We start from the raw sequence: 27,129 nt of genomic DNA on the forward strand, positions 1-27,129 counted from the left end.
TGAAATTGAAATATTTTGTTTCAGTCCCATTAATATTATATAAAACTTGTTCTTAGTGATAGTAAATATTTGTTGGTAGTTATTCATTTTTCTATTCGGTTTTGGGAAGGTGACTAGCCACATTCTAACAGATGTTGGCATCCCTGTACGTATATAAGCCTAATAATAAATCCCCAAAATTAACACACTAAGTCTAGCACAAATAGTTGAGTCTACTGGGTTCATCAAACCCACAAATGAACTCTAATCTCACAACGCTTTACGATAACAAGGCAAACCCTCAAATACACTGCCTCACTGGGTATGAAGTTAAATAAGATCGAAAAGAGTATTGGATAGAACAGTACATAGAGTATTGCCTATAGCAATACACGGGTGAATGATGTTACTAGAATGGTACATAATTACAATATAATATAAAGGTTCTACCTTAATATAAAGTGTTAAAAATAATGAAGTATACAAAAAATAAAATAGAATCTAAAATTCAAAAATCTACATTTGTCAGGAATTGGCCAAATTGATATCTCGAGATTCCCAACGTCAAGAAGTGTTGCCTTAGATTTTCTATTTGTACAAGACTCTTAATTGTTTATGGAACGACAAAACACTAGCCGGAAAAGCCGGCAGTTCACTGAGAGGCTCTAGGTGTCATAAATTATAAAAAAGTTTAACGACCAAAATGCGCCTTTAGAACCAATCTTTTTTTAAAAAACTGTCCACAGAGCGTTAAAAAACAACTACGCCCTAATTTTGGAGAGACCCAGCAGTTTGCATGTCTAAACATGATCAATAGGTTTGAACCTACTACGGAATAATAATGAATACAAAAACGTTCATGAATTGTGAATATTCATGAATTCGTAGTAATAAAAGAAATGTTTTGATTATTTCTTTGTAATTTAAAAACCTTCTAGATAAATTTGAATGAAATCATTAAAAAAATTATCATTTAAATATTTGCTAATAAGACTGCAATAGGTGTTCTTACTGAATTTGCCTGTTAATAAAAAATTTATTGCATGTTGCACGCCAACTACATTAACAGATTACATATTTTTCATGTTCATATATATTCTCGGCTTGGTTGAAACCAACTAGAAAAACCGTGTGCACCGTTCTGATTCTGCGCTTTGATATAACATCCTATTGTTTACTATCTCTAGAAGCTATTAATTAGAAAAATAATTACAACCTTTGATTCTAGGACAAACTATCTTTCCTTAGCTATAACAAAGATACAAATTATGATCAAAAACTGTGATACAAGGATTCTATGAGAAGATACGAGGGTCGTTTGAAAAGTCCGTGCAAAGTCAGAGAGATAGCACTACTGGCGCGTATCGAGGTTATGTTTAGTTAGTAGCATCTCTTGGAAGAACACACACCAAGTTTCAGCCAGATCGGTCTATTTCTTTGTGTTTGGCATTCGTTTGAATCGAGGAAGTCGAGTGATTTTCAAAAAATGGACGAAAAAGAATTTCGTGTGTTGATTAAACACTACTTTATGAAAGGCAAAACGCCTGAGAAGACTAAAGAGAAGCTTGATAAACATTATGGTGACTCTGCACCTTCGACTAGAACAGTTTATAAGTGGTTTCAAAATTTTTGGAGTGGCCATATGGGCACAAGTGACGCTGAACGTTCTGGACGCCCTGTTGAGGTTACTACTCCAGAAATCATTGATAAAATCCATGATATGGTGATGGATGACAGAAGAGTGAAGGTGCGTGAGATTGCTAGTGCTGTGGGCATCTCGAATGAACTGGTACATAATATTTTGCATCAACATTTGGACATGACAAAGCTATCCGCAAGATGGGTGCCGCGATTGCTCACGCTTGACCAAAAATGAAATCGTGTGAAGTGTTGCAAGGGCGGTTTGCAGCTGTTCCAGAAGAATCCGCAGGACTTTTAGCGTCGTTTCGTCATTGTGGATGAAACATGGATACATCACTACACTCCTGCGGGGGAATCTGCGCCAAAAAAGGCGAAGACCGTTCCTTCGGCCGGAAAGATTATGGCGACTGTCTTTTGGGATTCGCAAGGAATAATCCTCATCGACTATCTGGAAAAGGGTAAAACTATTACAGGTGCATATTATTCATCGTTATTGGACCGTTTGAAAACCGAGCTGCAAGAAAAACGCCCACGATTGGCCCACAAAAAAGTCCTTTTCCATCACGAGAACGCACCAACATACACCTCAGCAGTTGTGGTCGCAAAATTAATGGAAATAGGGTTCCAACTCGTTTCACATCCCCCCTATTCTCCAGACTTGGCTCCCTCGGACTACTATTTGTTCCCCAATATGAAGAAATGGCCGGCGGGAAAAAGATTTTATTCAAACGAGGAGGTGATTGCAAAAACGAATGGCTATTTTTCAGACTTGGACAAATCCTACGATTCGGAAGGGATCAACAAATGACTGTGGACTAACAAACTCCTCCTCTATAAAGTTGTCATCAAGCCGATGTTACTCTACACCTGCTCCGCCTGGAGCCTGGACTTGTAGTAAGTAACATCAAGAAACTCCAGGACAACGTAAAACAAATTTCTCAGACTCGCAACAGACTCTCCAGGACGCACTAGAATTGACTCATTCCACGGAGACTGCATCCATTATCCCCCCCCCGTACACTCCTATATCCAAAATCGTCTGCTCAAACTTCTCTCCATCCTAGAGTGTCATCCTAATCCACTCTGCCGCGACATAGCCACCTACAGATCCTTCTATTCCCCTACAGGACACAAAAGAATAAAACAGATACTCCTCTAACCCTCTACACTAGCTGCAGGTTTTTCCTCTCTCCTTTCTTCTCTGCATTCCAATTCTCCTCACCTAACTTTTCTCTTTCTTCACTAGCTAAGAAGGTTAAAATGTATAGTACATTTACACTTCTGTATTTATTTTATGTATATTTTTATAGCAATAAATATTTATTCATTCATTCCCAACAAAGCTTTATGTTACCTCGAAACTCTTCGCTACAAGTTACAAAATCTTGTCAGAAATTATTTAATATAAAAAGCCTAAAAATGAGGAAAGTTTGTGGTCGCAGAATCCCTTGTTTTAAAGAATTCAAATCAAACAAAACTGGGAGGTCTTTCTATCTGATTAGAAAAGCAAGAAAAATGGTAAAAGAATTCTTTCAAAAGATTAATAACTTCCGGTTTTGCGTTTATCTTAAACACGAAACGTTTATTATTTTTTTTTAATTACAATAAGATAATACTAGTAATGTTGTACAATTCAACAGAATGGCACGTTAGCGGAAAGCCTACAACTTTAATCATCGCTAATCTTAAAGAAATTATGAAAGTCCCATACTTTCCTTTAAACAACTTAGCGGCCTTTAAAATTGCCTGAATTGAACGGTTTTACCTAAATAGTTCTTGTAATATAATGTTCTTATAATAGTGAGACTGAATAGAAACCGCTGGACTCGATGAATGAATCTATATTGTTGCTACCTGTTATTCAATTAAAAATTCAAGAAAAATGTATAAAAAAATTAAAAAGAAAAAGTCGAATGGGTAGCTTATATGATGGCCAAAGCAAAATGAAGGCTACACAACAAGTAATTCGTCAAAAAACAGGTTTCGCGTTAATTGAACACAGAAGAAGTAACGTCTAATTTAGCTGCGATATCTCTCTTAGTAACCAGTTTTTAAAGTTAATCTCCAAGTTGATTTTAAAAGCACTGGTCTTAAAACAAAACCATCCAACTTATTCAAAAAAATTCTTTTTTTTTAATGATCGTTATAAAACTTTCCAAAACTGGTGAATCTTTTGATGCAGAGCAACAATGTGGGGGCACTCGAAAGATAAGAGTAACACTAATTGTTTAAAATACTTGAACGAGTCAACCTCTTACTTTAAAGCCTGACAATTTAGAAAGCACATCTCTCTATCTCTCATACTTTCAATATATTAATTCATTTAAGTATTACATTCAACAATTTCAACATGGAATTATAAAATCTTTTTCTTTATTATGTCATAACTTCCCTAAGTACTTCAATTATTAATTTACTTTTTGTGCTAACCAAATAAGATCTATAAAATTTAAAATTTAGGCTTTAACCAAAAAAATACTGCCATAAATTACCTTCATAAGCGCAAATCTCTGATCATCAGAGAGATCTAAAGCTGGTAAAGGTGGCATTGTTTAAATTTGCCCTGGAACCGACACTTATACGACTGCTAGCGCTCGTGACGGGAGACAATACCGAACTGTATGGCCAAACAGTCAATGCTGGGCGCCCAGCTGTTTTTAAACCCCTCTACCTTTTTTTTTTTAAAAAAAATATCCCCACTATCAAATTTTTTGGCCATTAGTTAAAACAAAATAAAAAATTATTTAAAATTTAAAATAACTACGTAAAGTTTATTTTTATAAATAATATTAATTTTAAAATTGAATTAATCAGGTTTTTTAGGTATCAACTCCAGAATGCTCGGTGGAAATGCACAATAATATTGCATACAATCAGAATAATAGTTTTGCTTGTTTTTTTTTTATCCAATAGAGAAAAAATAATTGAGGCGAAAATTCACATGATTTTATCTTTACAACTATTCTAAATTTTCTAACTTCTAAAAATTCCTTAAACTAGCAATTTTTTTAAGTATATTTATTTCTTACCAGCTTTAGACAAATCTTTAAAACTTACATTAGATAGAATGAAACTTTAGAGTAGATCTCCAGCTACCCATTCATTCTACAAAAAACACTACACCCAAAAATAAACTTTCTAAAAAATAAAGAAAATTTGAGAAAGTTTTTTTTTTTAAATTTGGAATTTTCCAGCAACAAATTGAAGCCAACTAAATGATAAAATAAGTGGCAAGACGTACAAATCCCAAAATGACATTTTCACATCTCGACCCTATACCCAAAAGTGTACAAGAATTCAGAAGTGCTTAAAACGTATAATTCAGGTGAAAAAAAATTAAATAAATTCATAGGTTTGTAAGACAACTAAATAAACATAAATGTCAACTGAAAGTTTAGCACAATTCGTATAAAAAGTTGGCCACTCAAATTATATTTATTCCAACAAAAGAATGTCAAGTGAGTGTCCACACCAGACTTTTAAAGACAGAGTTGAAGAAGGCATCTTTTCAAAATTTAATTCAGCTTTTGCAATTCTTTCTCTGGGAGTTTAAAGAATTCAAATATTGTAAGTACATAATGAACCATCAAATTAGGATCAAAGAGCGAAGAGATTTTAATTATTTTAGTGCCTGATCTGGGTGAGCGAAGAACAGTTTATATTATTGATTTCGTAATTTTTAATCCTTTAAATGATTTTTTAAAAATTAAAAAAAACCCGTTATTTTGGTTACCATAGAAGTGAAGCGTTTATCATATGTATGGACCTCATACAATTTTTAATAATAAAAAAAAAAGTATTTTCTTCCTATTGATTTTTTCTTTTACCGTTACAATCTCTGATGGCGGAAGAAGCACTTGAAGAAGAAGAAGAAGAAGCAGAAGAAGATGAATTGGGTTTAATGTATGGCGAGAGTAAGTCGCTGATACCAGAAAGTACTGTGGAGAATTTTCCAAAACTTTCTCCAGATCCCTACATCGACTGGTATGATGTCTACAGTCGAACACATGTCGCCCTATTAGATATTATTAATGAAAAGCGACATAATAAACGATATGAGACTAATAGAAAATTTAAACAACACTATCTACATGTATTGTACGTTGACGATATAGTATTTAATGAGAAATTATTTTTATACAATAACAAGCACCATAGAGTAGGTGTTTTTAGACTAACCGTGAATAGGATGGAACATTTAACAAATTTGGAAGTTTCAGCTGAATCAAAAATTAAATTTAGCAAAAGAATACTAAATACAAGTAAACTTCACACTTACAGCATGGTTGATTTACAGTACAGAACTGTGTACGAGATGAGAGAAGAATTTGAAGCAGTCAAAGAAAGGTCAACATTAAGAACAGTCGAATGGAAGAAAGAAGAGATGCCTTATAAAATTACATCAGCTTTTTTAGATAACAATTACGGTATAACTGAAATTGAACGCTTTTTTGATGCAAAAGAATTATCATCAGTATTCACTGAAGGTGCATTCATGTTATTACTACGTCAGTTGGCTCGTACCAACTTTGTTGGCCGGCTAAAGTTCAATTTATTGTTTATAAACGGCGATATCTGCCTTTGTAATTTAGTAGTAAGTGAGATTAAAACTATCAACTATTTCCAAGAGAAAATATCAGTGAAAAATTTCTATAAAAGCGTTAAATGTCCAAACGAAAAAATACAACGTTCTAGAATTCTAATGACAAATTTAGGCAAATTAATTTATCAAGATTGGTCAGATACTGATTTTTATTTAACGTTAGATAGCCAAGCAATATTGTGTGAAAATCAAAAGCCATTATTTACACCAGAGGATTTGGTACCATTACGTTATCGCTTTTATAAGGACGTCGAGCTCTATACGTTTTACACAGATGAATATCATAAACATTTATTGGAATATAAAGACTATTTCAAAGACCACCCAGATGCAGTACATATTCTCAGTTTATTTTTAAAAGAAGTCTTTTTGAAAAAGCCGCATCTTGTTTGTCAATTCGCTTCTAATTACTTTTGCGAGCTACTCTAAATGATTAAAAATAATAATAATTCCAACCAATAACTTCTGAAATCAAACCACATACTGAAAACTGTTTATTACGAAAACCAGGATTGTAAAACAATAAAAGAATTATTTAAAACTAAAACGAAAAATAAAATTTCTGAATTAAATAAGAGAACCTTGGTTTTCACTATTTTCTTAAACTTCAAGGCGAATGTCATTAAACTACAGTTTGTTTTTTTTCTAACAAAAGAATTAAGCATGTGTTGTGAGATGTGACTTTATTTCCACGATTATAGTTTCTTCTATAATATGCACCATTAAAAAACTGCCTACTAATACTTTTTAAAACACCAAATTATGCTGAATTTTAAAAGAATTCAAAAAAGAGGATCTATAATTCTCACTTACCTGAATGGAAGCGTTCACCAAAAGTTCGTGGACATTGTACAGAAGAAATGTAAATGCACATTGTAGTTTAAATTATATTTAAACGAACAACTCAAATTTGTATCAAGAACTAGTAGAACTATTTTAACAAAATAAAAGGTCTAACTTCACATGCACAAAGGTAACGGACCAGTTAAATGTACCGGATCAGCTGGTGGTTTCAAATTGGTGACTCAATAGTTAGTTCGTAAGACAGCTGCTAGATGGAGTTTGCGTTTATAATTTTTCAAAAATAATAGTAACTTATTTATAAAATTAACTTAATCAATTTAAAGATTAATTTACATTTATTAATAGGGATTTGTAAATAAATAAATATTTATCGGCACGTTTTGGATAGCTAATTTGCCAGTTCGCCTTGTACATTTTGGTACTTATATTTTGACTTTCAATTTATTGCTAAGACCTTTTGAGAATTAAACGAAGTTACAGTGGATAATTCTTTACCAGATAAGTGTCTAGAAACTAAGATAAGAAGGAATGACGAGCCTAATCCTAGGCTCACCTCCCGAAACAAACAAAAATTGGCGTCCCTTAAAACACTAAGTTGTACTCTTCTATTTTTCTTCGTTAATTATGGGTACGCTATGAATTCTGAAGTAGTCATCATTGGAAATACATTGCAAATATTGAAGCAAAAGGATTTGTTCTATTTCTCATAAGGATAGTGAGAAACAATACTAACTAAAAAGTAATTTTTAGAATTATTATGCTGAAAGATATTTGAATTAGATCAAATTGGAAAGAATGCGATTACCAGTAGCACACTGTAACTTACATAAATTTAGGTTGAGTCCTGTTACCCTGTACAGAATAATCAAAGCCTTCTTTTCTCACCCAATAGAATTGGTTGTTTTATTTATTTATTTTTACGTAGAACTATAAATTTGATATGAAATATTAGTTGACTTCAATACAGATTTCCTTGTAATAAATAAATGGACGTGAAGGGAAGCAAAACGTCCTCGATTGGCCGATTTTGTACAATCCTTATTTTCCCGACAACTGGTAGAGGAGAAATATCAGAATCGAATTTCTTTGATTTTCCACTTTTCAGCTTTGCTGATCGCACTCTTTTGGGCACAAGGTTAATACTAGAATGGTTACAGTGGATTCTCTGTAAATAACATAAATCTGTGGCTTGGTACAAGAAGTGCCAATGTCAAAAAAAGGATTACGAGTGTACGTCCTCTTTGGTTTACCTGGAGGGAGGGAAATATTGATGCTAAATTTTGACATTGGCACTAGTAAGTTTTAGTAACTCAGTTACTAATTTGAAATTGACTACGGCACTCCTTGCAAGAAAAACTCTGATGGTTAAAGTATCAAAACAGATTTTTTACTCATTTTTACCAAAATCTGACATTGACACTTTTTGCACCAAGCCACTGAAATAATCTTAAAAAAAAAATGTAAAGGCCACTTTTTGAACTCAGATCTCCGATGGTCGATTTTTAACCGAAATCTGGACGTATGCAATAATCCGGTCTTAATAAGCATAAGAAGAAATTAAAAATTTCAAAAAATAATTAAAACGACCAATAATTTGGTATCATTATATTCCATTAACTGAATTATATTTTTTGCAATTATGTACATTCTTGTTTTTAATTAGAATTGAATAGTATTCATATTATCATTATCTACAACTTATCCCGAAATGTATTGATTTTTATACACACTTTGTACGTTTCATGAAATATATTATTTACAATTTTCATCAAATACAACGATGTTCTCATTCAATTAACCGTTTACTGTTTTACTATAAAAATTTACAAATATCCTATAAATGATTTTCTTTTTTTTTTTTTGTTAACATACGAAATCTTCCTGATATAAAATATATATTTATAATACAGGATACACAAATTATCATTTAATAATTTTACGGCGACAGATAACAGTGTGGAATCACAACATAAAACTATAAAGATTAAAAATAATAACACTACTTACATCACATATTTTTCGCTTAGCGTATCACTTCATGTATCTATTTATATATATTTTTTTAATTTAAATTATGCTTTTATTATTTTCAAAATTTAGCAGCTACCTAAAATAAAAAAAAGTACTTATTGTTTTGAGCACATTTTTCGCATTATCTTTTATATTCGTCAAATAAACACAAAGTGATAGGTTTGCTTGAAATCGCCTGTTTGAAAAAAAGATGATCTGAAAAAACCGTCTTGTTCATAATCATCGCAAAGACTCATTTCGTTCATGCTTTTTCTTATTACTGAACACAAAGAAGCTCAAAGCTGTAATTTAGATGTCTTAATAAAAAATTAAAAACAAATCTGAATAATATAAAGCTATCTATCAACATTAATTCTCTTAAAAAGTTGTCACTTTGTTGCGTGGAATGTGGTGCACATTTTGAACCCTCCCCCAAAAAAAATGAATTAAGACGGAAATTCATGATATTGAATCATATCTTTTTTAATTCCTTAAAGCAAAGTTCAAGAAACGGACTACTTATCCTGTAAGAATTTTCAAGAGAAGCTCCAGTAAGTAGCAAGAGGCATCACTTTAATTGTTCGTTTTTCTGAAATGGCTTTATATATTATTTAATGGAATAAAAAGAGAAACATATAGTAAAACATGTCAGCTACATTCTCTTTTCTCACGACATTTGACTGGTAAATGGAAGTAATCTCCGTCTGAAAAAATAGGCATTTCTTTGCTATTTAAAAAATAGGCTTTAATAATTAATAAAATAAAATGCTGTGCTTTTAGCTGCTTTTTTGAGTTCTATTCGATTTTTTTTTTTTTTTTACTTCTGAAAGAAATAAAGATAGTCAACATAAAGCGCCTTTGTGAACAATGTGCAAAACTTTCTGAAAGGAATGGCTCATTTTCAATTAGGAAATTGAATTGAATTCAATCACAGCATAAAAAAATTATAACTATGTATGAAGTAGCCAAATTAATTTTTAAACATAGTGCACGAAGAGAATTGCACTATTGTCATTGACTTTGCTCTGAAATAAATAGAAATAAGAGATTCTAGTAAATTCTTGGTGAGACCAACACTGATTTTAACAGTTTTAGATCTGTCTTCCACTACCAAGAATTGCCAACTCTTTGGGCTTAACCCATAATATCAGGTTTCCGAGTCAGTTCATGATTCAGCTCATCCACTTCAAATGTACGTCCTGTTGATGGAATAATTTGTTTTGAAGACTATAGTTTGAATGCACGTTTTCCCAAAAGCCTGGAATCATATATCACTTTACATTTTCTACAATTTTCTCTACTCCGCTTTTCATATCTTCTTCTAAAAAACTTTCTTTACTAGGCTATCTTGTTGACTGTACTTCTGGGTTATTGGCCTTTGCGTTCCTATTGACGTTTTCTACCTTGCATTACTTCTTTTACTTTATGCCAATATACTGTTCGATTTTCTTCGTTCAGCACAGTCTCTTCGGCAGCTTTCTGCTGGTTCCCAAACTGCAAGTATCATTGTTCAAGTAAAATTTTCGAAGTCTTATTTCCGCTTCTTTTTGGAGTTCTCCTTTTTTCTCTCTCTCATCTTCCATACTTGCTCAATTGAAATCTCTCCCTTTTGCCGATTGTCAACCTGTAGTCACTGCAATTCTACGTACAAATGTTGTTCAATAATCCTTTCTGTTGGCAATTCTGGTCCATTAATTTTAAACAAATTTAGAAGTCCCTAATGTAGGGTTGTTTTTTCACGCAAACAAATAATTAATAATAAATGTTACGAGACATAAAAATAATGAAAAACATAAGAAATTATTCATTTGTACATTAAGTACAAATTATTTCTTAAAGTTTATGAATCTAAATTTAAGTACCTCATAATTAAACTATTATTAACTAATAGGTTTTTTTTTTTTTTTTGTTGAATTAGGAGGTATGTTTGGGTATCTATATTATTTACATGTCGAATAACTTAAATTAAAATCATTACAAATAAATTTATGATATCGTAAAGAACACGAACATGATTTTGGACAAATGCATAATTAAAAACAAAAGAAAAATCTACAATTTAAAAGTTATCTTAATGTGGAGAACCAGCTCATTAGAATTAAAAAATCTAATAGAAATATTTTCAAGGATGTCAAACTATCAAGTAATAAAAAATGAACTATTTGAGAATAAAAATAGAATAGTATAAACACTTTGGTCTCAAATCATTTTTTGTTTTTGAATTTTTTTTGGGTTTTTTTAATAATTATATATATATATTTTGTATAACGATGTTATTCTAAGTATAAAAATATAGTTTATACATGAATATGTGCAATCTTTTAATAATTTATTGTACTGTACAATGTTTTTTTTTTTTTTGTACGCGTTCAATAAATATTTTTAAACAAAAAGAAAATTATGTTTTGGCGTATTTTTGCTTAATGATATCTACAATAACTAAAACAGAACAATGAAGGAAATTAACAATATACATGCTAGGGATTTGGTCAAAAGTCTGTGAATATTTATTTAAAATTATAGAAACACAAGGATTATTAAGAAACACATTATTACAAATGAAAGATAACGAGTTTTTGGAAAACGTTTAATGATAACCAGTGTAATAATTTATAAATTTGAGAATCCTGGAGGGGGGCTTTCTTTCTTCGAACGTAGGAGATTCTACGCTAAGCGATACCAACTCTTTGTTTTTCTAAAAGATCTTATGAAATTAAAACAAATTTTTTTTTTTACTGCTGAACTTGTTGTTCGGCGTCTGGGAGAGTTACGAGATATATTTTTTCCGCGCAGTTTAATATTTTAAAGAATGAAATCTGGTGAAACTTTTAATTAAAAACTGCTTAAAACTCGTTAAGACTTTTGACATCATCCATGATGATGGGAAATAATTTGGCGCTTTGAAACACATTATTACTAAAGTAAAATAAAATCATATTAATATTTGTGTTGTTTCTTTAAATTTATATATAAAAAAAAAAATAAACATAAAACAATCTATGGCACTAAAAGTTAAAAATTAAAATGCAGCATAAAAGAAACAATTGTTATTTGTTTCATAATAATAAACTTAATTTGTCCATTTCGAATATTATAAATTGAAATAATTGATTAGGTAATCATGCTTGATTTTGTGGAAGAAATTTACAGCACATTTTGTGGAGATTCTCAATAAAAATCATCAAAAATAGAATAATGATAATAAAATAAAGTTCCACAAAAAACAGATTAAAAAAAAAAAAAGACAATAAATTAACAAAAATAAATTAATTTTATAAAGTATTATGTCACGCTGATGTTGAGGATGTTTGTTGCATTTGTGGTTTTAATAGTTCTAAAGCTTTTGCTTCCCAAAGGTGCGAATTTTCAATAACTTTCCTAGTATTATCAACGACCATAGTATCTGGTAGGCCATAGTTTGGTGGATTAGCGTTTGGATCGTATCCTAATTTAGCTAACATTGGTGCCACTGTGGCCATATCACGTGTCACATCTGGCGGTATCTGTCCAACCCATTTACTTAAAGCTTCTACATTTACTGGCTTGATTACTTGATCTGATGATCTTTCTACCCTGAAAAAAAAAAACCAGTTTATTTACTTCAGAAATTTGAAATTATATTTGTCTAATTTAAACTAAATATTTTTAAGAGTATCTCTCAATAAAAATAAATTCAGTTTAAATAAAATGCCTCAGAGTGTTTGCTGATCAAGACTCAAGAGTCTTCTTGAAAAAATTACATATAATCTTGGATAATGAACTCTAGAGCAAATTTACTTATTCTTCGACAGAACATTTTATGGCAATTAACTAGCTAATTATTGCAAATAAATTTTAAAGCTTTAAAAACATATGAAAAAATTGAATTAAAATAAATTTATTGGAAGTCTTACATTACAGTTTAAGCCCTTTTAGTTTCTCTTTTACATCCAATATTTGTACACGGGCTCGCATAATAATTGCATTTGTCCTCTGATGGAGCCCTATGTGCGTACGGTTAATCATGCTTCAAATCTTGAAAACAAAAGACAAGTGGAAACAACTGCAACATCTTCAGAGATGCTTGGGTTGTACACCTCATGATGGACTATGTACCCTAATGATCGGAGGTAGGGTGCAGGTTGCTTGGATTAGATCACCCAAACTGAATTGACATCATTAACCAGTAATGCTAATATGGTTCCTTTAGAGAAAGTGAAAAAGCACTGCGAAGGTAAGCGCTGGATTGTTCTTGGCCTAAACTAGCGACAATCCGGAACCTGCTATGGATGCGATTTAGACCGTCAGCAGTGACTGTTTTTTTAAGAACATCTCTTACATTCAACTTGAAAGTAGCCTTTTTATTTTAGGTGAATAAACATTCCATAAGTAGCGAAGAGAGAAAAAATAAGTTTCAAACTGGCTAAAATTATTCCATAAATATCCCTAAACGCAAACTTAAAGAGTTCAAGAGCTCTCTAACCTTAAAGGATTTCAAAAAACCCAGAATATTTTTTCATCAACCTATATAGCCTTTTTCATCAACCTATATAACCAGCAATAAGAAATGCGAAATCTTTTTTTTTAACTAATTAATATTAACTGTACCACTTACTTGGATAGTGAAATCCCACCAGGTTCATTGATATGATCCTCGTGATGCAGCACTGCATCATTCCATTGAACGTCCAAAAAAGCTAGTATTTTACGCAGCCATGCTTCGGGATGCAGTACTAATTGTTCGTAATAAACTATCATACACCTTGATTTTCCTACGCTAACACATTTCTCATACATTGATTTTATCGCATCATTCCATTTAATTAAACATTGGCGATAATTGGTTAGATCAAAGCCAGTTATTGTCACCTGAAATGTTAAATAATAATCTTTAGCATAAGAAATAGCATGTTGATACAATGAGTAAAATATATAAATATTATTGCGGATCGATGCAAATACCCAATCTTAGCTCAACCCAAATATAACTTCGACAAGCCTTTCAAAGTCTGTATTGGAGACCGGGAGGCTTGGAGACGTGGACCGCCAGTTGTGGGAGACTCGTTGTGGTACACGGATGGCTCCAATATGGAGGAGGGCGTAGCAGCGGGAGTGTACGAGGCGAAGCCGAAATGTAGTTTTTCGGTTAGCCTAGGAAAACTAGCTACAGTTTTTTCTGGCTGAGCTAGCTGCAATTAGGTTCTGCGCTACCGAGATTAAAGGGCGAGGAATTATTAATTCCAAGGTCGTAATTTTCTCGGATAGTCAGGCTGCTCTACGGGCTATTAGTTCCTACCAGGTCAATTCAAAACTGGTTTGGGACTGTCTGGGTGCCCTGAAGGAAATTAGTGACCAAAATAAGGTCTTTCTGGTTTGGGTACCTGGTCATTTAGGATTTAAGGGAAACGAAGTGGTATATTTATTGGCCCGGGAAGGCTCTGCGGGACACTTCGTTGGCCCGGAGCCCTGTTTTGGGGTTTCAAAGTGTGTTAAGACTGCGGCCATTAATTTGTGGGTGCAGAGTAGGTCTCAGGAGTGGTGGCTCGCCACCACTGGACAGAGACAGGCGAAGGAATTCATCAGAGGCTATTCGCCGAGGCTGACTGCAAAATTAATCCGACAAGGCCGTGGGGCTATAAGGATAATTGTAGGCTTATTTAACTGGCCACTGCAGGCTCAGAAAACATATGCATCGCAAGGGCCTGGCAGAGGACAGCCTTTGTAGGTTCTGCCAGGAAGAAGAGGAAACCGCATTGCACGTGTTGTGTCAGTGTGAGGGGCTTGTATGGCTAAGGATGTTACTTCTCGGGGAGGAAAAACCAAGGCCTGAGAGCTTTACCCAGGAGTCACTCTCCAGAATTAAGAGTCTGATTAAGCGGACGAGTCTGGAGGGTGAGCTTTAGAGTGAGGGGAGCCACAATAGATCCAAAGGGGTCGCATTGGCGCAGGCCTTGAGGCCGCCCTAATTTTTCATCTAATCTAATCTAGCTCCATCAGAATCTTTTATTCAAACTTCTGGAGTGGATGATTATTAAAAGATTCGCCGATGTCATCAAAGTAGCCAGTTTTAACGCATAAAGTCTAACTGCAATGCAAGCAGTCCTTAAACGGCCAGAAATTACAAATTTCTCTTTCTAAAGTGAAACTGGTCTTGATTCTGAATTTAAGTTCAAATCGAGTTAATCGATTTGTGCAGTGAACGGCTCAATTATTAATTGAAATTTTGTTCTTTTTCATCGAAATACAAAGATTTTGACGTAAAACTCTTTTAATGTATAGTAAAAAAAAAAGTTATTGGTACCATTAGTTAAGAGGAACAAGTTTTACCTTTCTGGAAATAATGGAGTGTACTGTAGCTCTACCATCTCGTACCATAAAAATGAATTTAGAATTTGGAAAAAGATTAGAAAGATAATCTGCAGCTTTCAAGGTCAGTGGGTCTTTATTGCAGAGCCTTTCGGCCGGCTCGGCGTGTCGAGCGATCACCTCTAAACAGAATGCAGCTATTGCAGCGTCAAGTACCTGTAAACCAGAAGAGATGATGCATTTTTAATAAACAAGTTGTAAACAATTTTCTAAATCACTAAAATAAATTCTTTTACAAACTCCTAAATATTTATTACTAGCCCTAAAATTGAAAACGATAATGGTGATGAATGATCCAAGCTAATGGACCATGAATTATATACATTACAATGACTTGTAGGAGGAAACTGTAACGTTCAATAAGCGTCATCATAATGAACTTGTAGGTGCAAGTTTAAAAACTACTCTTATGGAATAGTGCAAGTAAACTTACTTTTAGTGTTGCAATTAGCGTCATTTTTAAAATAGAGGAAATAAGCCTAATTCAAATCAGCATCTAATTCAAAGCTGAAGGTTTTTCGGTCACAGTTACTGACTACAAGTTGTAATTATATCTTGTTACCACTCTCTAGCAAACGTTTTATCAATTTGTAATCAGTGAACCATTTTTGCAAGGCTCTGACCGATATCTTAAACCTTAATTTTTGTAAACAATTTAACAACCTTGCCTTTCAAAATGCTGATTTTTCCACTTTTTGAATATCTTTTAAAAATCAAAGATGTTTTAATGTTACTTATAAAAAAAAACATAAACGAACTGTTCTTGCACGATTCCAGTTCTATAATATATAATATATAATATTCTATAATAAGAATTGCAAACAAAAATAAAAGTCAATTAAGTCAATTCTAGCGAAGATTAGATGTCAGCTGGGCGCTAGTGCTACTGAGTGTACAGCTTGATATTGCTCTTAAAATCAAAGTGATTTAAGTAGGTAAAAGTGGGTATATGAGTGCGCGGAGCTATTCTTAAGACATTTGAAGCTCTCTACTTGAAAGCATTTTGATTTACATTGTTAAATCTGATGCTATTTTTTGTTTTGAACTTATAAGTAAACAGTGAATTATAGGTTAGGTGAGTACATGGACATTTTAGTACTTTTATTTTTTTTTTTTTTAGACAATTTTAATTATTAATTCTCCCACATGGAGACTAATGATGAAAATGTCAGCTGTGAACCAGATGGCACGATCACTAGAAGTGTCAGACTAAACAAAAGCTCAAAAAGATCATTTTTAAATTCAAATATTCCACAAAAAATTAAAAAAAATAAAGTCAAGCCTATTTCTACCGTAGACACCAATGATAATGAACAAAAACTGTGTAATATCAATAATTCTATGGAATCAATTTCACAAAGTAACATGCAAACAGAAAACCAAATAAACCGTACTCTGAAAGAAGTTAGTCTAACAGATTCCATATTTTGCACTCCAAATCCCTTTGCACCCCTCAGAGTGGATGATAGGGAGCCACAGGAAGAAATTCAGCCAGTAAAAAATGCAAAACCTCCACCAATTTTCATAAATAATGTTTCAAATTACGTAGAGTTTTGCAAGACTTTGAGCCAGCTATTAGGGCCAGATTCTTTTGACTGTAAGTCTCGTGTAGATAGTGTTATGCTATCTACAAAAACAGTTGATGGATACAGAGCGGCCATACACTACTTACAAGGGACAAAAGCTGAATTTCACACATACCAAATTAAAAGTGAAAAAGCCTTCCGAGTAGTAATACGACACCTACACCACTCCACACCAACAACAATAATAAAAGAAGATTTAGAACGCCACAATTTCAAAGTTAGGAACATCACAAATGTTAAACACCCCACCACAAAATCACCACTTCCATTATTCTTTGTAGATCTGGACCCACAAGAAAACAACAAAGAAATATTTAACTTGAGAACCCTTGTATATACAATTGTAAAAATAGAAGAGCCACATAAAACTACAGAAATATTACAATGTAAAAGATGCCAACAATATGGTCACACAAGGTCATATTGCAACCATAATCCGAGGTGCGTAAAATGTGCAGGCCCCCATCCATCATCAGACTGTACAAAACCTCGGGAGCAACCTCCAACTTGTGCCCTTTGCTTAGGGAATCACCCAGCAAACTATAGAGGTTGTGTAACCCATAAAGAATTACAACGCCTCAGGAGAAGAACCATCCTTGACAGAAGTGGAAATCGGCCTCATCTTGGCGCAGTCTCCCATTCAGCTATGCCAGCACCCGCAGCCAACGAATTTCCGCAGCTAGCACCTGAAGAACCAAGGCACCAAGGAACCTCCAGGCCATTTAATAGTCACAGTCCATCATACGCGAGGGTCGTGGGGCCGTCAGCGGCTCAGCCTATACTGGTACCTCCCTCTCCTATCTCTAACGACCTTACCTCTCTTCTCACTACATTCATCTCTGAATTCAAATCTCTCATCACACCTCTCATCACTCTTCTCACGTCTCTCGTTACTGAGCTCATTCCTAAATTGTCTCGATGATCAATTCTCAGCATTCGCTCACTATTCTCTTATGGAATTCCAATGGGTTGAACTCTCACAGAGACGAATTAGACATTTTCCTACATGACAAACGAATAGACGTAGCACTTATCACAGAAACTCACTTTACAGGACGATCTAACTTTTACATACCCGGCTACACAACTCACAGGACCGATCACCCAGACGATACATCCCATGGAGGAGCTGCAATATTAATAAAAAATACTTTGGTTCACCACCGATTACCTGCTTATCAAAATGAACTCATTCAATCTGCAGCAATTAATTTAGACTGCCAACCTTTTAACTTTACTCTGGCAGCAGTTTACTGCCCTCCAAATAAATCTATTTCTTCTGTGGATTTCGAGACATTCTTCCTTACTCTTGGACCCAAATTTCTAGCTGGTGGGGACTATAATGCTAAACACCCTCAATGGGGCTGCCGAACTTCTAATCCTCGCGGGCGAACTCTTCTACACACACTCACTCATTCTCATTATACCGTCTTTTCTCCAGACCAACCTACATACTGGCCGACATCACCATCCAAATTACCAGACATACTCGACATTTTTATCTCTTCCAAAATCTCATCTCAATATCTCGACACCTACACACTCACTGACCTCTCCTCTGACCACAGCCCTGTTCTTCTTACCCTCAGCACGATTCCAAAACCTGTTTCACCACGTTCTGCCTTGATTACTGGACCTATTGACTGGACACTTTTCGAAAATACCCTTGACAGCAAACTGAATCTGCTAATCTCTCTAAAAACGCCAGATGAAATAGATCACGCAGTAAACTTTCTAACTACTTCAATACAAACTTCCATTTGGGACTCTACCAAACAAACTTTCTACAAGACCGAATCCCGAACACGTAACCTTCCTGTTTTAATCAGAATGCTAATAAGAGAAAAACGACGAGCTCGAGCAGTATGGCAACGTACTCACTACCCGAGTGACAGACTGAATTACAACAGACTGACTAGACGGTTAAAACGTGAACTTCAAAACTTCAGATCCCTGAAATACGAAGAATATGTTACCTCCCTGGCATCTGACCGCAAATCACTCTGGACCGCTACCAAACGACTACTCTCTTACAAACTTGTTCCTTCTCCTTTAAGACGTAATGACGGAACATGGACGAAATCAGACTTAGAAAAAGCCATAGAATTCAAAGACCACCTGAGCAACATATTCACACCTCATCCAGACATTAGTGACGACATACACTCTGCTGAAATACTAACCGACTTAGATACCGCCTTGCCTCTCTGTCTCCCTCCAAAAGCGTTCACTCCTTCTGACGTAAAATATTTAATAAAATCCTTACCAAAGAAAAAATCTCCGGGCTTTGACTTAATAACTTCAGAAATTCTTCGTCATCTACCACAAAAGGCAATAGTATATCTCACCTACATCTTTAACTCAGTACTAAGAACTACATACTTTCCGGCATTATGGAAATTTTCAGTCATAAAAATGATTCCCAAACCGAACAAACCTTCTCATCTTCCATCCTCATACCGGCCCATCAGTCTGTTACCGACCATGGGGAAACTGTTGGAAAAATTATTGCTAAAACGCATCTGTCCTATTCTTGAAACTGCAAATGTCATCCCCTCTCATCAGTTTGGATTTCGTCAACAACACAGTCCCATACACCAATGCCATAGAGTAGTGGACGCCATTTCTTCTTCTCTCGAACGGAAACAATATTGCTCCGGGGCCTTCCTTGATGTGGCTCAAGCCTTTGATCGGGTATGGCATCCGGGGCTGTTGTGGAAGTTAAAGAGAAATCTTCCTTCTACTTACTACTTAATCATGAAATCTTATCTTACAGACCGTTTCTTTCAGGTTAGTTGTGGCTCTGCCACTCCTGATTACTCTCCTGCTCTAGCCGGCGTCCCTCAAGGTAGTATACTTGGTCCTCTTCTCTATACTGTATATACAGCAGACATACCGACTCACACTAACACAATACTATGCACTTACGCTGACGACACCGCCATTCTTGCTTCCAGTTCCGACCCTGTAACAGCTTCCACTCACTTACAGACACACTTAGACATACTTGAACCTTGGGCCAAAAAATGGCGATTAAAATTTAACTCTCAGAAGTGTCAATACATCACTTTTACTCTGCGACGCCGTACTTCTCCACCAGTCAGCTTTAACTCTGTACCTCTTTCTCCTGCAAATTTAGTTCGCTACCTTGGGATGTATATCGACAAACGACTAACATGGAACCCACATACTAAACTAAAAAGACTGGAACTCAACAAACGGAATAAACTGTTACTAAGACTAATTGGCAGACGGTCGAAACTTCCAATAGAACATAAACGACTATTATACAACACCATACTTAAACCAATGTGGACTTATGGACTCGAACTGTGGGGTTCAACCAAACGCTCAAACTCACAAAAAATCCAGGCCTTTCAATCAAAAATTCTCCGTCAAATTACAGATGCTCCATTCTACGTTTCAAACTCTTCTCTTCATAAAGATCTCAACATACCCTACGTGACTGAAACAGCTAAAACTAAATACCGAAAATTCCATAACTCTCTTTCTCTATGCTCTAATCCTCTAATCCAAAATCTCGCCTCCATAGCTATTCCGGACAACCCCCCACGGCGGCTGAGGCGTTGCTGGCCCCGCGACCATCTCATGGATTGATAACCAACTCAAGCGGGAGTGTTGCCAGTGGGCAGCTTCTCTCCTCCAGCCAATCACGTCCATAGCATCATTCATCGGATTTGCTGATTGCATTGTTTGTTTTGTAGATAGTAAATGGCAAATAAAATTAAAAAAAAAAAAAAAAAAAAAAGCGAAGATTAAAAAGTGAACTGTATTAAGCGATAAGGGAATTTCTTTAGACTATTAACCTTTTACTTATTAGAACCCGTTTAATCTACCAGAAAAAAAATTAGCACTTTAAATTAGCTTATAATAATTACCAACAAACTTCGGAAGAAGAAAATCACATTTTGCTTAATGAAGAAAATTCTTAGACACTTTCTTTTCAAGAGTATAAACTTTATGGTTATTGAAGTTACCCAATTAAAATTTTCCCTAGACGTAGGTGTTTAACTCCTTTAAAAATGATTTTGTGCCCCCATCTAGAGGGCAGAATATAAAAGTCTTGGTGCTTTTACAAATAATAAGTTATCATTAAAAGCAGAAAACTTTTTAGCAAACCTTCCATTTTATAATAAGCCCTTTGGTGACATAATTTTAGCTTTTATATAGCAGGTTTTTTGTAATTTTATATTTTTGCCATTCGTGCAGGTTGTGTTATAAATAACTACTTTATATATTGAGCAAATGGTATACAAACAGTTATACAGGGTGAACCAGTAAGTATTGTCCATAGGCCTACTGTGTGTAGTACATCTAATGTGGAGTTCAATGACGTATTGGCCAACTTCATATTTTCTACTGTTCTTGAGTGACTTCACCAATTTTTTTTCCCAAAATCATTACTTTTTTGCAATAAAAATGTTATTTCTCAGAAATTTTTAGTCCGAATTAAATTCTGATGACATGGTTAGAAAGGCAGACAAATTTTCTAAAAATTGATACCATTTTGAAGCATAAGTTATTCTCCAAACAGCCTCAATCTTCCTCCGGATGCTGGGAAAATAAAAGTAATCGAAATTTTTATGAAAAATCATTCGGTTCTTATGTGATCATTATCCGACCTAGGTGCTGGCACTTTTTATAAAAGTTTCCTTGTTTAATGAATTTCAAACGGTATATCATTTTCCAGGATTCCTTTTATCTTCGTATGAGAAATTACGTTTGTTTTACAAGAAAACGTGTTCACGAGCACTCAACAGTGTTAGTTTATCAAGTTGTTTAATTCATTGAAAACTCTTTTAGATGGACCAAAAGCCAATTTTAAAGTAGGCTTCTTAAAATAAGGAAGTCTAAGGTTAGAAATTGCATTAAAAAAAAAAAAAAATTCTTAACTCTCTGAAACATTTAGGAAATATTTTTCGAACAAGTACTATTTTTATAATCGAAGGTTACTTTGCTTAGTTTCAAATATGGTACGATAGAAAATTTGTTCTGTTGAAAACTTTTGATGTTACACTGGTTTCAAAATTTTATCAAATTTTTCAGAGTTTAGATATTTTTTTAGTGCAATTTGTAACCTTTGACTTCCTTATTTTAAGACAATCTACTTTAAAAATTGACTATTGGTCCATCTAAAAGAGTTTTCAATGAATTAAACAACTTGATAAACTAACACTGTGGAGTGCTCGTGAACAGGTTTTCTTTACTTTACTCCACTTTAGATGTACTACACACAGTAAGCCTATGGACAATACTTACTGGTTCACCCTGTATATACAAATTCTTTATACAATTAGCAGATTCAAAGCTGTGATAGTTTAACAGTAAAATAGGATCCCGGTTGTAAAAGAGGTTGTCTACTTGAATCGGAACCGGATCATACTGTGTTCTAGGAAAATTAAGATTACTAATGGCCAAGAATTGAGTAATCTTCCAGACAACCAGCAACCAGATCATTCAGGGCTTCTTAAAATGCATGACAGGTTCAGAAAAACTGAAGCTTTCGCGAAGATAAAGCCAGGAGAAAGAAACGGCCTCACAAATCCTCTTATAATTTCAAGGCAATCACAAGGTTGAGGTATGAGATGTTTAGCTCTTTGTAGCTAGAGGGAAATTGTTTTGCAACAAAATAAAAGTGGGGATCATCCTGGATTTCGTAGAAAAAAGGGAGAGGATTCAATAACCTGCTTTACTCAGGAAACTGATAAACGATAAGAAGGTAAGGGCGCTCCTTAAATACAAGCAAATACTATAGGAGAACGGTTGCAACAATAAACATTAATCGAAGGAAAGAAAAAAGAATATATTTCTGTAAATGTAGTCGAAACATCAGATTTGTTTGGGTAAAACATGAAAACAGTAACAAAAAACAAACATTCCAACAAAATGTAATTTGTATTGAATAAACTCTCAGAATTCGATACACTCAACCAATTTAACCCCGGAAAAACTAAACACTGATTTCCATTCAAGTGAAGGAAAACTAGAAATCAGGCTACAATTACGCTACGAAAAGAATTTAAAAAAAGGTTAAACGAGCGGAAAATCTCTTACCTCATTGTTTACGCCAGCTTCCTCCAATCTCATCTTCTCTTTTTTAGATTTCATCCAATGCTGCCTTATTTGGATTATCCTAGGGATTACTCTGGTTTCTTGGCCACATCTGTTTTTTTTTTTTTTTACAATTAATAAGAATGTCTTAGTAAACAAGTATTTAGTATCTATGCGAAATGGCAGCAACTCAGATGCTATATGATTTACATAAAATATAATTATAATTTAAAAAGATCGTAACCTTCCTTATGTTATAACATCAAATCATAACACAGACGATCCAAGTTTGCAATTACACTGATAGCCTGATTGTTGTGATGATTGTAATATGCATTTATGAATAAATCGAAATTAATCGATAGCTATCAAAATGACCTCTACGATCAAAGTTTTGCTAAATGATCATGTAAGATGCAATGAGGTTGGAAATAAATAGTATAATAGACAAAAAAATAAATAAATAAATAAATAAATAAAATACTTATATTACTTTATATATATAAATTTAAATTTAATGCAGCAGATTTATTGTAATTGCAGTAAGAAAAAGTCAAGATAATGTTTCTCACATCTGAAGTCATAGGCTCCAGGAGCCTATTTTATTTAATTGATCTCTTTAGACTGCTAACAATTTTAGAAGTTTTCTTTTATTCTTTTGTAAAATTAATGAAGTAACAGTTTGCCAACAAATGAACATTTACCTAACGTCGGGATGGGCATCAAGCATGGCTCTCATGAGAGTCGTTCCAGAACGGGGAACTCCTCCAATGAAGATGAGCGGCATCATTCTGTCATACTGATAAACTTTGTTGTCTTTTCCGACTACGAAATTCTGGAAAAAATAAAAATTAATTAATTAAAGAAAAAAACATAAGTAATTTATTATTAACAATTATTATAAGTTCTGAAATTAGAATGATGAAACAATTTCAACAACCCGTTTTATAAGGGGCGACAAAAACCTCATCTTTACTCCACGAGGTATTATCCAGGTTACTGCTCCTAGGAGCAAGCTGAGAGAGACCAAATGCATTCTTAATGCATCTAGTTCCCGACTTACCCAAGATTTATTAGAAGCGGTGGATAATAGAATTAAAATTTAATAAATTTCCTACTAAAGTATGGTACAGTATAGTGCCTTCCATCTACACATAGAACATTCTACAGCATGTCTTGCAGATGAATTCACGGATCTATAGTGATCCGAGCGTCTATAAGATCAATAAAAGGAGTTTTGATCAAGTGATAGCCCCATTAGCAACGGAGGAAGGTTACAAATATAGGGTCTCATACAAGTAAAGTAAAATAATGTCTATTTTTTCATGTAGGCTTCACGTCCAACTACCAAATTAGGTATAGTTCTCATTTTAACCATTAAATAAAATCCAAGGCATACATCGGGAATCGAACCCAGTACCTAAATACTTAATCAGATTTGCAGGTCTCGCCTCTAACCGCTCGGCTACAGTGGCGCCTAAAGTTGGAACTAATTTCCTCTTATTTCAAACAAAATTTTGTGCACGATTGGTAAATAGCGACATATGAAGATGAATTGCCCAATTTCTATTGAAAACGTATTGAAATCTATTATTTTTTAAAAAAAAGTTGAATTGATTCAGTTGACCAATAATTTAAGTAATGAACTTAATATCTAACACTACAAACTGTTACTTACCTCTCTGGGCAGCATGAAAGGAGAAGATGAATAAGAGCTGGAACAGAACTGTAGTTTGTAGGTGACATAGAGGAAGAAGGTAGCAATGGCTAGAAGTACCAGCCATCTTCGCCCACCTCTGCTCATCCTGTTTGACTCATGCTTCACCTGTCAACAGACCAACATGTCTCAGTTTACAATATATCTCGTATATGGATATCTCTAGGCTAGAATAGCCCTCAGGGAGAGGAGACATTGCTAGCTGGATTCGTCCGCAAAGGTTTGAGTACTGGCAAATATTTCTCTTCGTAAGATCACACTCTGTTCACAGGTAGTTTCAGACGATTTCTCTAAAACACTGAAATAGTGCGAATGTTCATTAAGTAGTTTCAACGCACATTACTGTAATCTTTACAATTCTACTCCAATTTTATTCTACTTGGCTTAATAATTGAAAAGTACTGCATTTTTAACTTATTAGCTGTCATTTAAAAAATCCATTAGTTCTATACATTGATAAGATATAGAATAATCTATGATCTATAATCTGTAAAAGGATCAGTTGCTTGTCTAAAATTCTTAAATACAAGTTTTGTGAGAGAATTAAACATAAAATCAATTAAAATGTGGTTAAGCGACAATAATAAATTTTCACCGCCGTGACATCCTTGGATTCTTCTAATGAATCTTCAAAAGAATGGTTCACCAGGTCACTTTAAACAATTTCACTTTCATATTCGAAGTTGCTGTCACATCAACACTCAAAACCCAATACCACAATATCATGTTTACTGACTGTTGAAAGATTGATATTTGATAAAGAGTGGGAGGTTATATTAAACATATGTTTATAAAATAGTAGAGTAAGTTATAGTCAACAGAAAAAGATGAAGTTAACATTCTTTAAATCACAGATTTGTGTAATAAGGGTTGGTCAATAAGTATATCAATTTTTTAAAAAATTATTAGTGAGTTCGGAGGGTACAGTTTTGAATTTGAATCATTGTATTTTAATTTGAGGGAGCCCTCAAGAAAAATTGTAAAAAATATTCAGTCGATGAAACTGCATTTTACTTAAATGACTCTCTAAAGCATCGTACTTGCAACAATATTGTAACTTGGGCAAAAATGCCACAGACACAATACATCGGTTACATTAAAAGAAGATTACCACCAATTAGCCATTTTTTTTTCCTCATAGAGTTGATTGTGTTATAAAACCCAATATAATAAAGTTGTTAAATAACTGCGGTATTATTATTTTTTCATTCATAGAAAATAATCTACCGAAAGACAAAGATCAACTCAAGTTTTGCAAACCCATCGCAAAATAACTCTATCAGCGGGCAAATTCAAATCCAAAAAAGTATTCGGATCCATATACGTATAAAAAAGCAAAAACCGACTCGATTTAGTTTTAATATGGTACTAAATATTGAAAGGAATGGCAAATGAAATGAAAAATAGTTTAGAGGTTATATTAAACTGATGCCTAGTTTTTTTCAGCACCAGAATGCGTTTGAGATTACATCCTATTTTATATAAAAACAAATTCCAATAAATACCAACAACCAAGTGAATAGCAGTGGATTTGGTATGCTGTCCTCTCTCCCTAGACTAATCTAACGACAGATGGGCAGATATTTAACAGAAGATAATAAAAAATAAGATTTAACCCCGTGAAATACAAAGGAAAGTACTTTCCTGAAATTGAAAATAAAATGAGATTAGGTACTTGGGAACCAACAAGCTAGAAAGACTGAATAAATAGTTTGAACACCAGAGCTAGACATTTATCTAATAGATATTAAATTAAAATATTTAAAGGAAACCACATTGACCAGCAAGTGAGTGGGCAGAGGACATATTACAAAGAACTATTTTTAATAACGCAACAAGATGAACAAAATATTTATTATTTTTATATTACACAAGAGATATAAGTGGCTTTATGCGACCATCTCCCACTTCTTTGAACTATACTTGCAAAATGAAAGTCTTTGGTAAATAAATAAAACCTTCTTCATTAGAATCAAAGAGATGTGACAATCTCTTGGCTGAATATTATTCTCAAAAGGATATTCCAAGAGCACACAGAGATGTACTTTAATATAAACAAAAGAGCTTACTTGTTGTTTAGGTTAACTTTTTGAATAACAAATCTTGTTTCAAACACGATTTTCTGGCGCCACTATGTTCACTAGGTCTGCCATATTGATACAGTTATTCTAATATTGAATGTTAACATACTCTTATCTAAACAGCTGTTTTAATATCCAGGACTACCAACTGTAAATTTTTCTGAGAAAAAACAATTTAAAAAGATAAAAATGTTTTGATACTATTAAATGTTTTTAAATTGAAAAACAACAAAACTTTTCTGTCCTTGCAAAATTCAATATAAAATAAGTATTTATCATTAGATTCTAATG

At 33.7% G+C, this 27,129-nt stretch overlaps 3 protein-coding genes across 21 annotated transcripts in view; 1 reads left to right on the forward strand and 2 right to left on the reverse strand.

Annotated features, from left to right (window-relative positions):
• LOC141454576 (SEC14-like protein 2) overlaps positions 1-7,233 on the reverse strand; it is a 56,930-nt gene extending 49,697 nt beyond the window's left edge. Inside the window, exon 1 of one of the 3 annotated variants that reach the window (XM_074128999.1) lies at positions 7,037-7,233. Coding sequence is in view for 1 of the 3 variants with exons in the window: in XM_074128998.1 (XP_073985099.1) it covers positions 4,113-4,169 (57 nt within the window). In the remaining 2 variants the exon portion in view is untranslated. Of the gene's footprint in view, positions 1-4,112; positions 4,271-5,899; positions 6,041-7,036 lie in introns of those variants that run through there. The other 2 variants (XM_074129001.1, XM_074128998.1) reach the window with 2 other exon arrangements.
• Positions 5,351-6,803, forward strand: LOC141454577 (uncharacterized). The gene has a single exon (XM_074129003.1). It carries the CDS (start codon positions 5,462-5,464, stop codon positions 6,650-6,652), a length of 1,191 nt encoding a protein of 396 aa, XP_073985104.1. The 5' UTR covers positions 5,351-5,461; the 3' UTR covers positions 6,653-6,803.
• Positions 7,234-8,617: 1,384 nt separating the features above from the next.
• Positions 8,618-27,129, reverse strand: part of Tpst (tyrosylprotein sulfotransferase) — a 332,855-nt gene continuing 314,343 nt past the window's right edge. For 16 of the 17 annotated variants that reach the window (XM_074128991.1, XM_074128990.1, XM_074128995.1 and 13 more), the window contains 6 exons: positions 24,719-24,865; positions 23,745-23,875; positions 23,044-23,152; positions 15,344-15,538; positions 13,632-13,885; positions 8,618-12,610 (listed from right to left, as the gene is read on the reverse strand). In XM_074128991.1, coding sequence (XP_073985092.1) covers positions 12,325-12,610; positions 13,632-13,885; positions 15,344-15,538; positions 23,044-23,152; positions 23,745-23,875; positions 24,719-24,844 — 1,101 coding nt within the window. In that variant the 5' untranslated portion in view covers positions 24,845-24,865 and the 3' untranslated portion in view covers positions 8,618-12,324. Of the gene's footprint in view, positions 12,611-13,631; positions 13,886-15,343; positions 15,539-23,043; positions 23,153-23,744; positions 23,876-24,718; positions 24,866-26,826; positions 26,983-27,129 lie in introns of those variants that run through there. The other variant, XM_074128994.1, reaches the window with a different exon arrangement.

Source organism: Rhodnius prolixus, unplaced genomic scaffold, assembly GCF_049639745.1.
Source record: "Rhodnius prolixus isolate KJV_2025 unplaced genomic scaffold, Rpr scaffold_9, whole genome shotgun sequence".
Lineage (NCBI taxonomy): Eukaryota > Metazoa > Arthropoda > Insecta > Hemiptera > Reduviidae > Rhodnius > Rhodnius prolixus.

What these genes read in the sequence shown, in the direction of transcription:
- LOC141454577 (XM_074129003.1), top strand. Translation starts at nt 5,462, where the DNA reads ATGGCGGAAGAAGCACTTGAAGAAGAAGAAGAAGAAGCAGAAGAAGAT.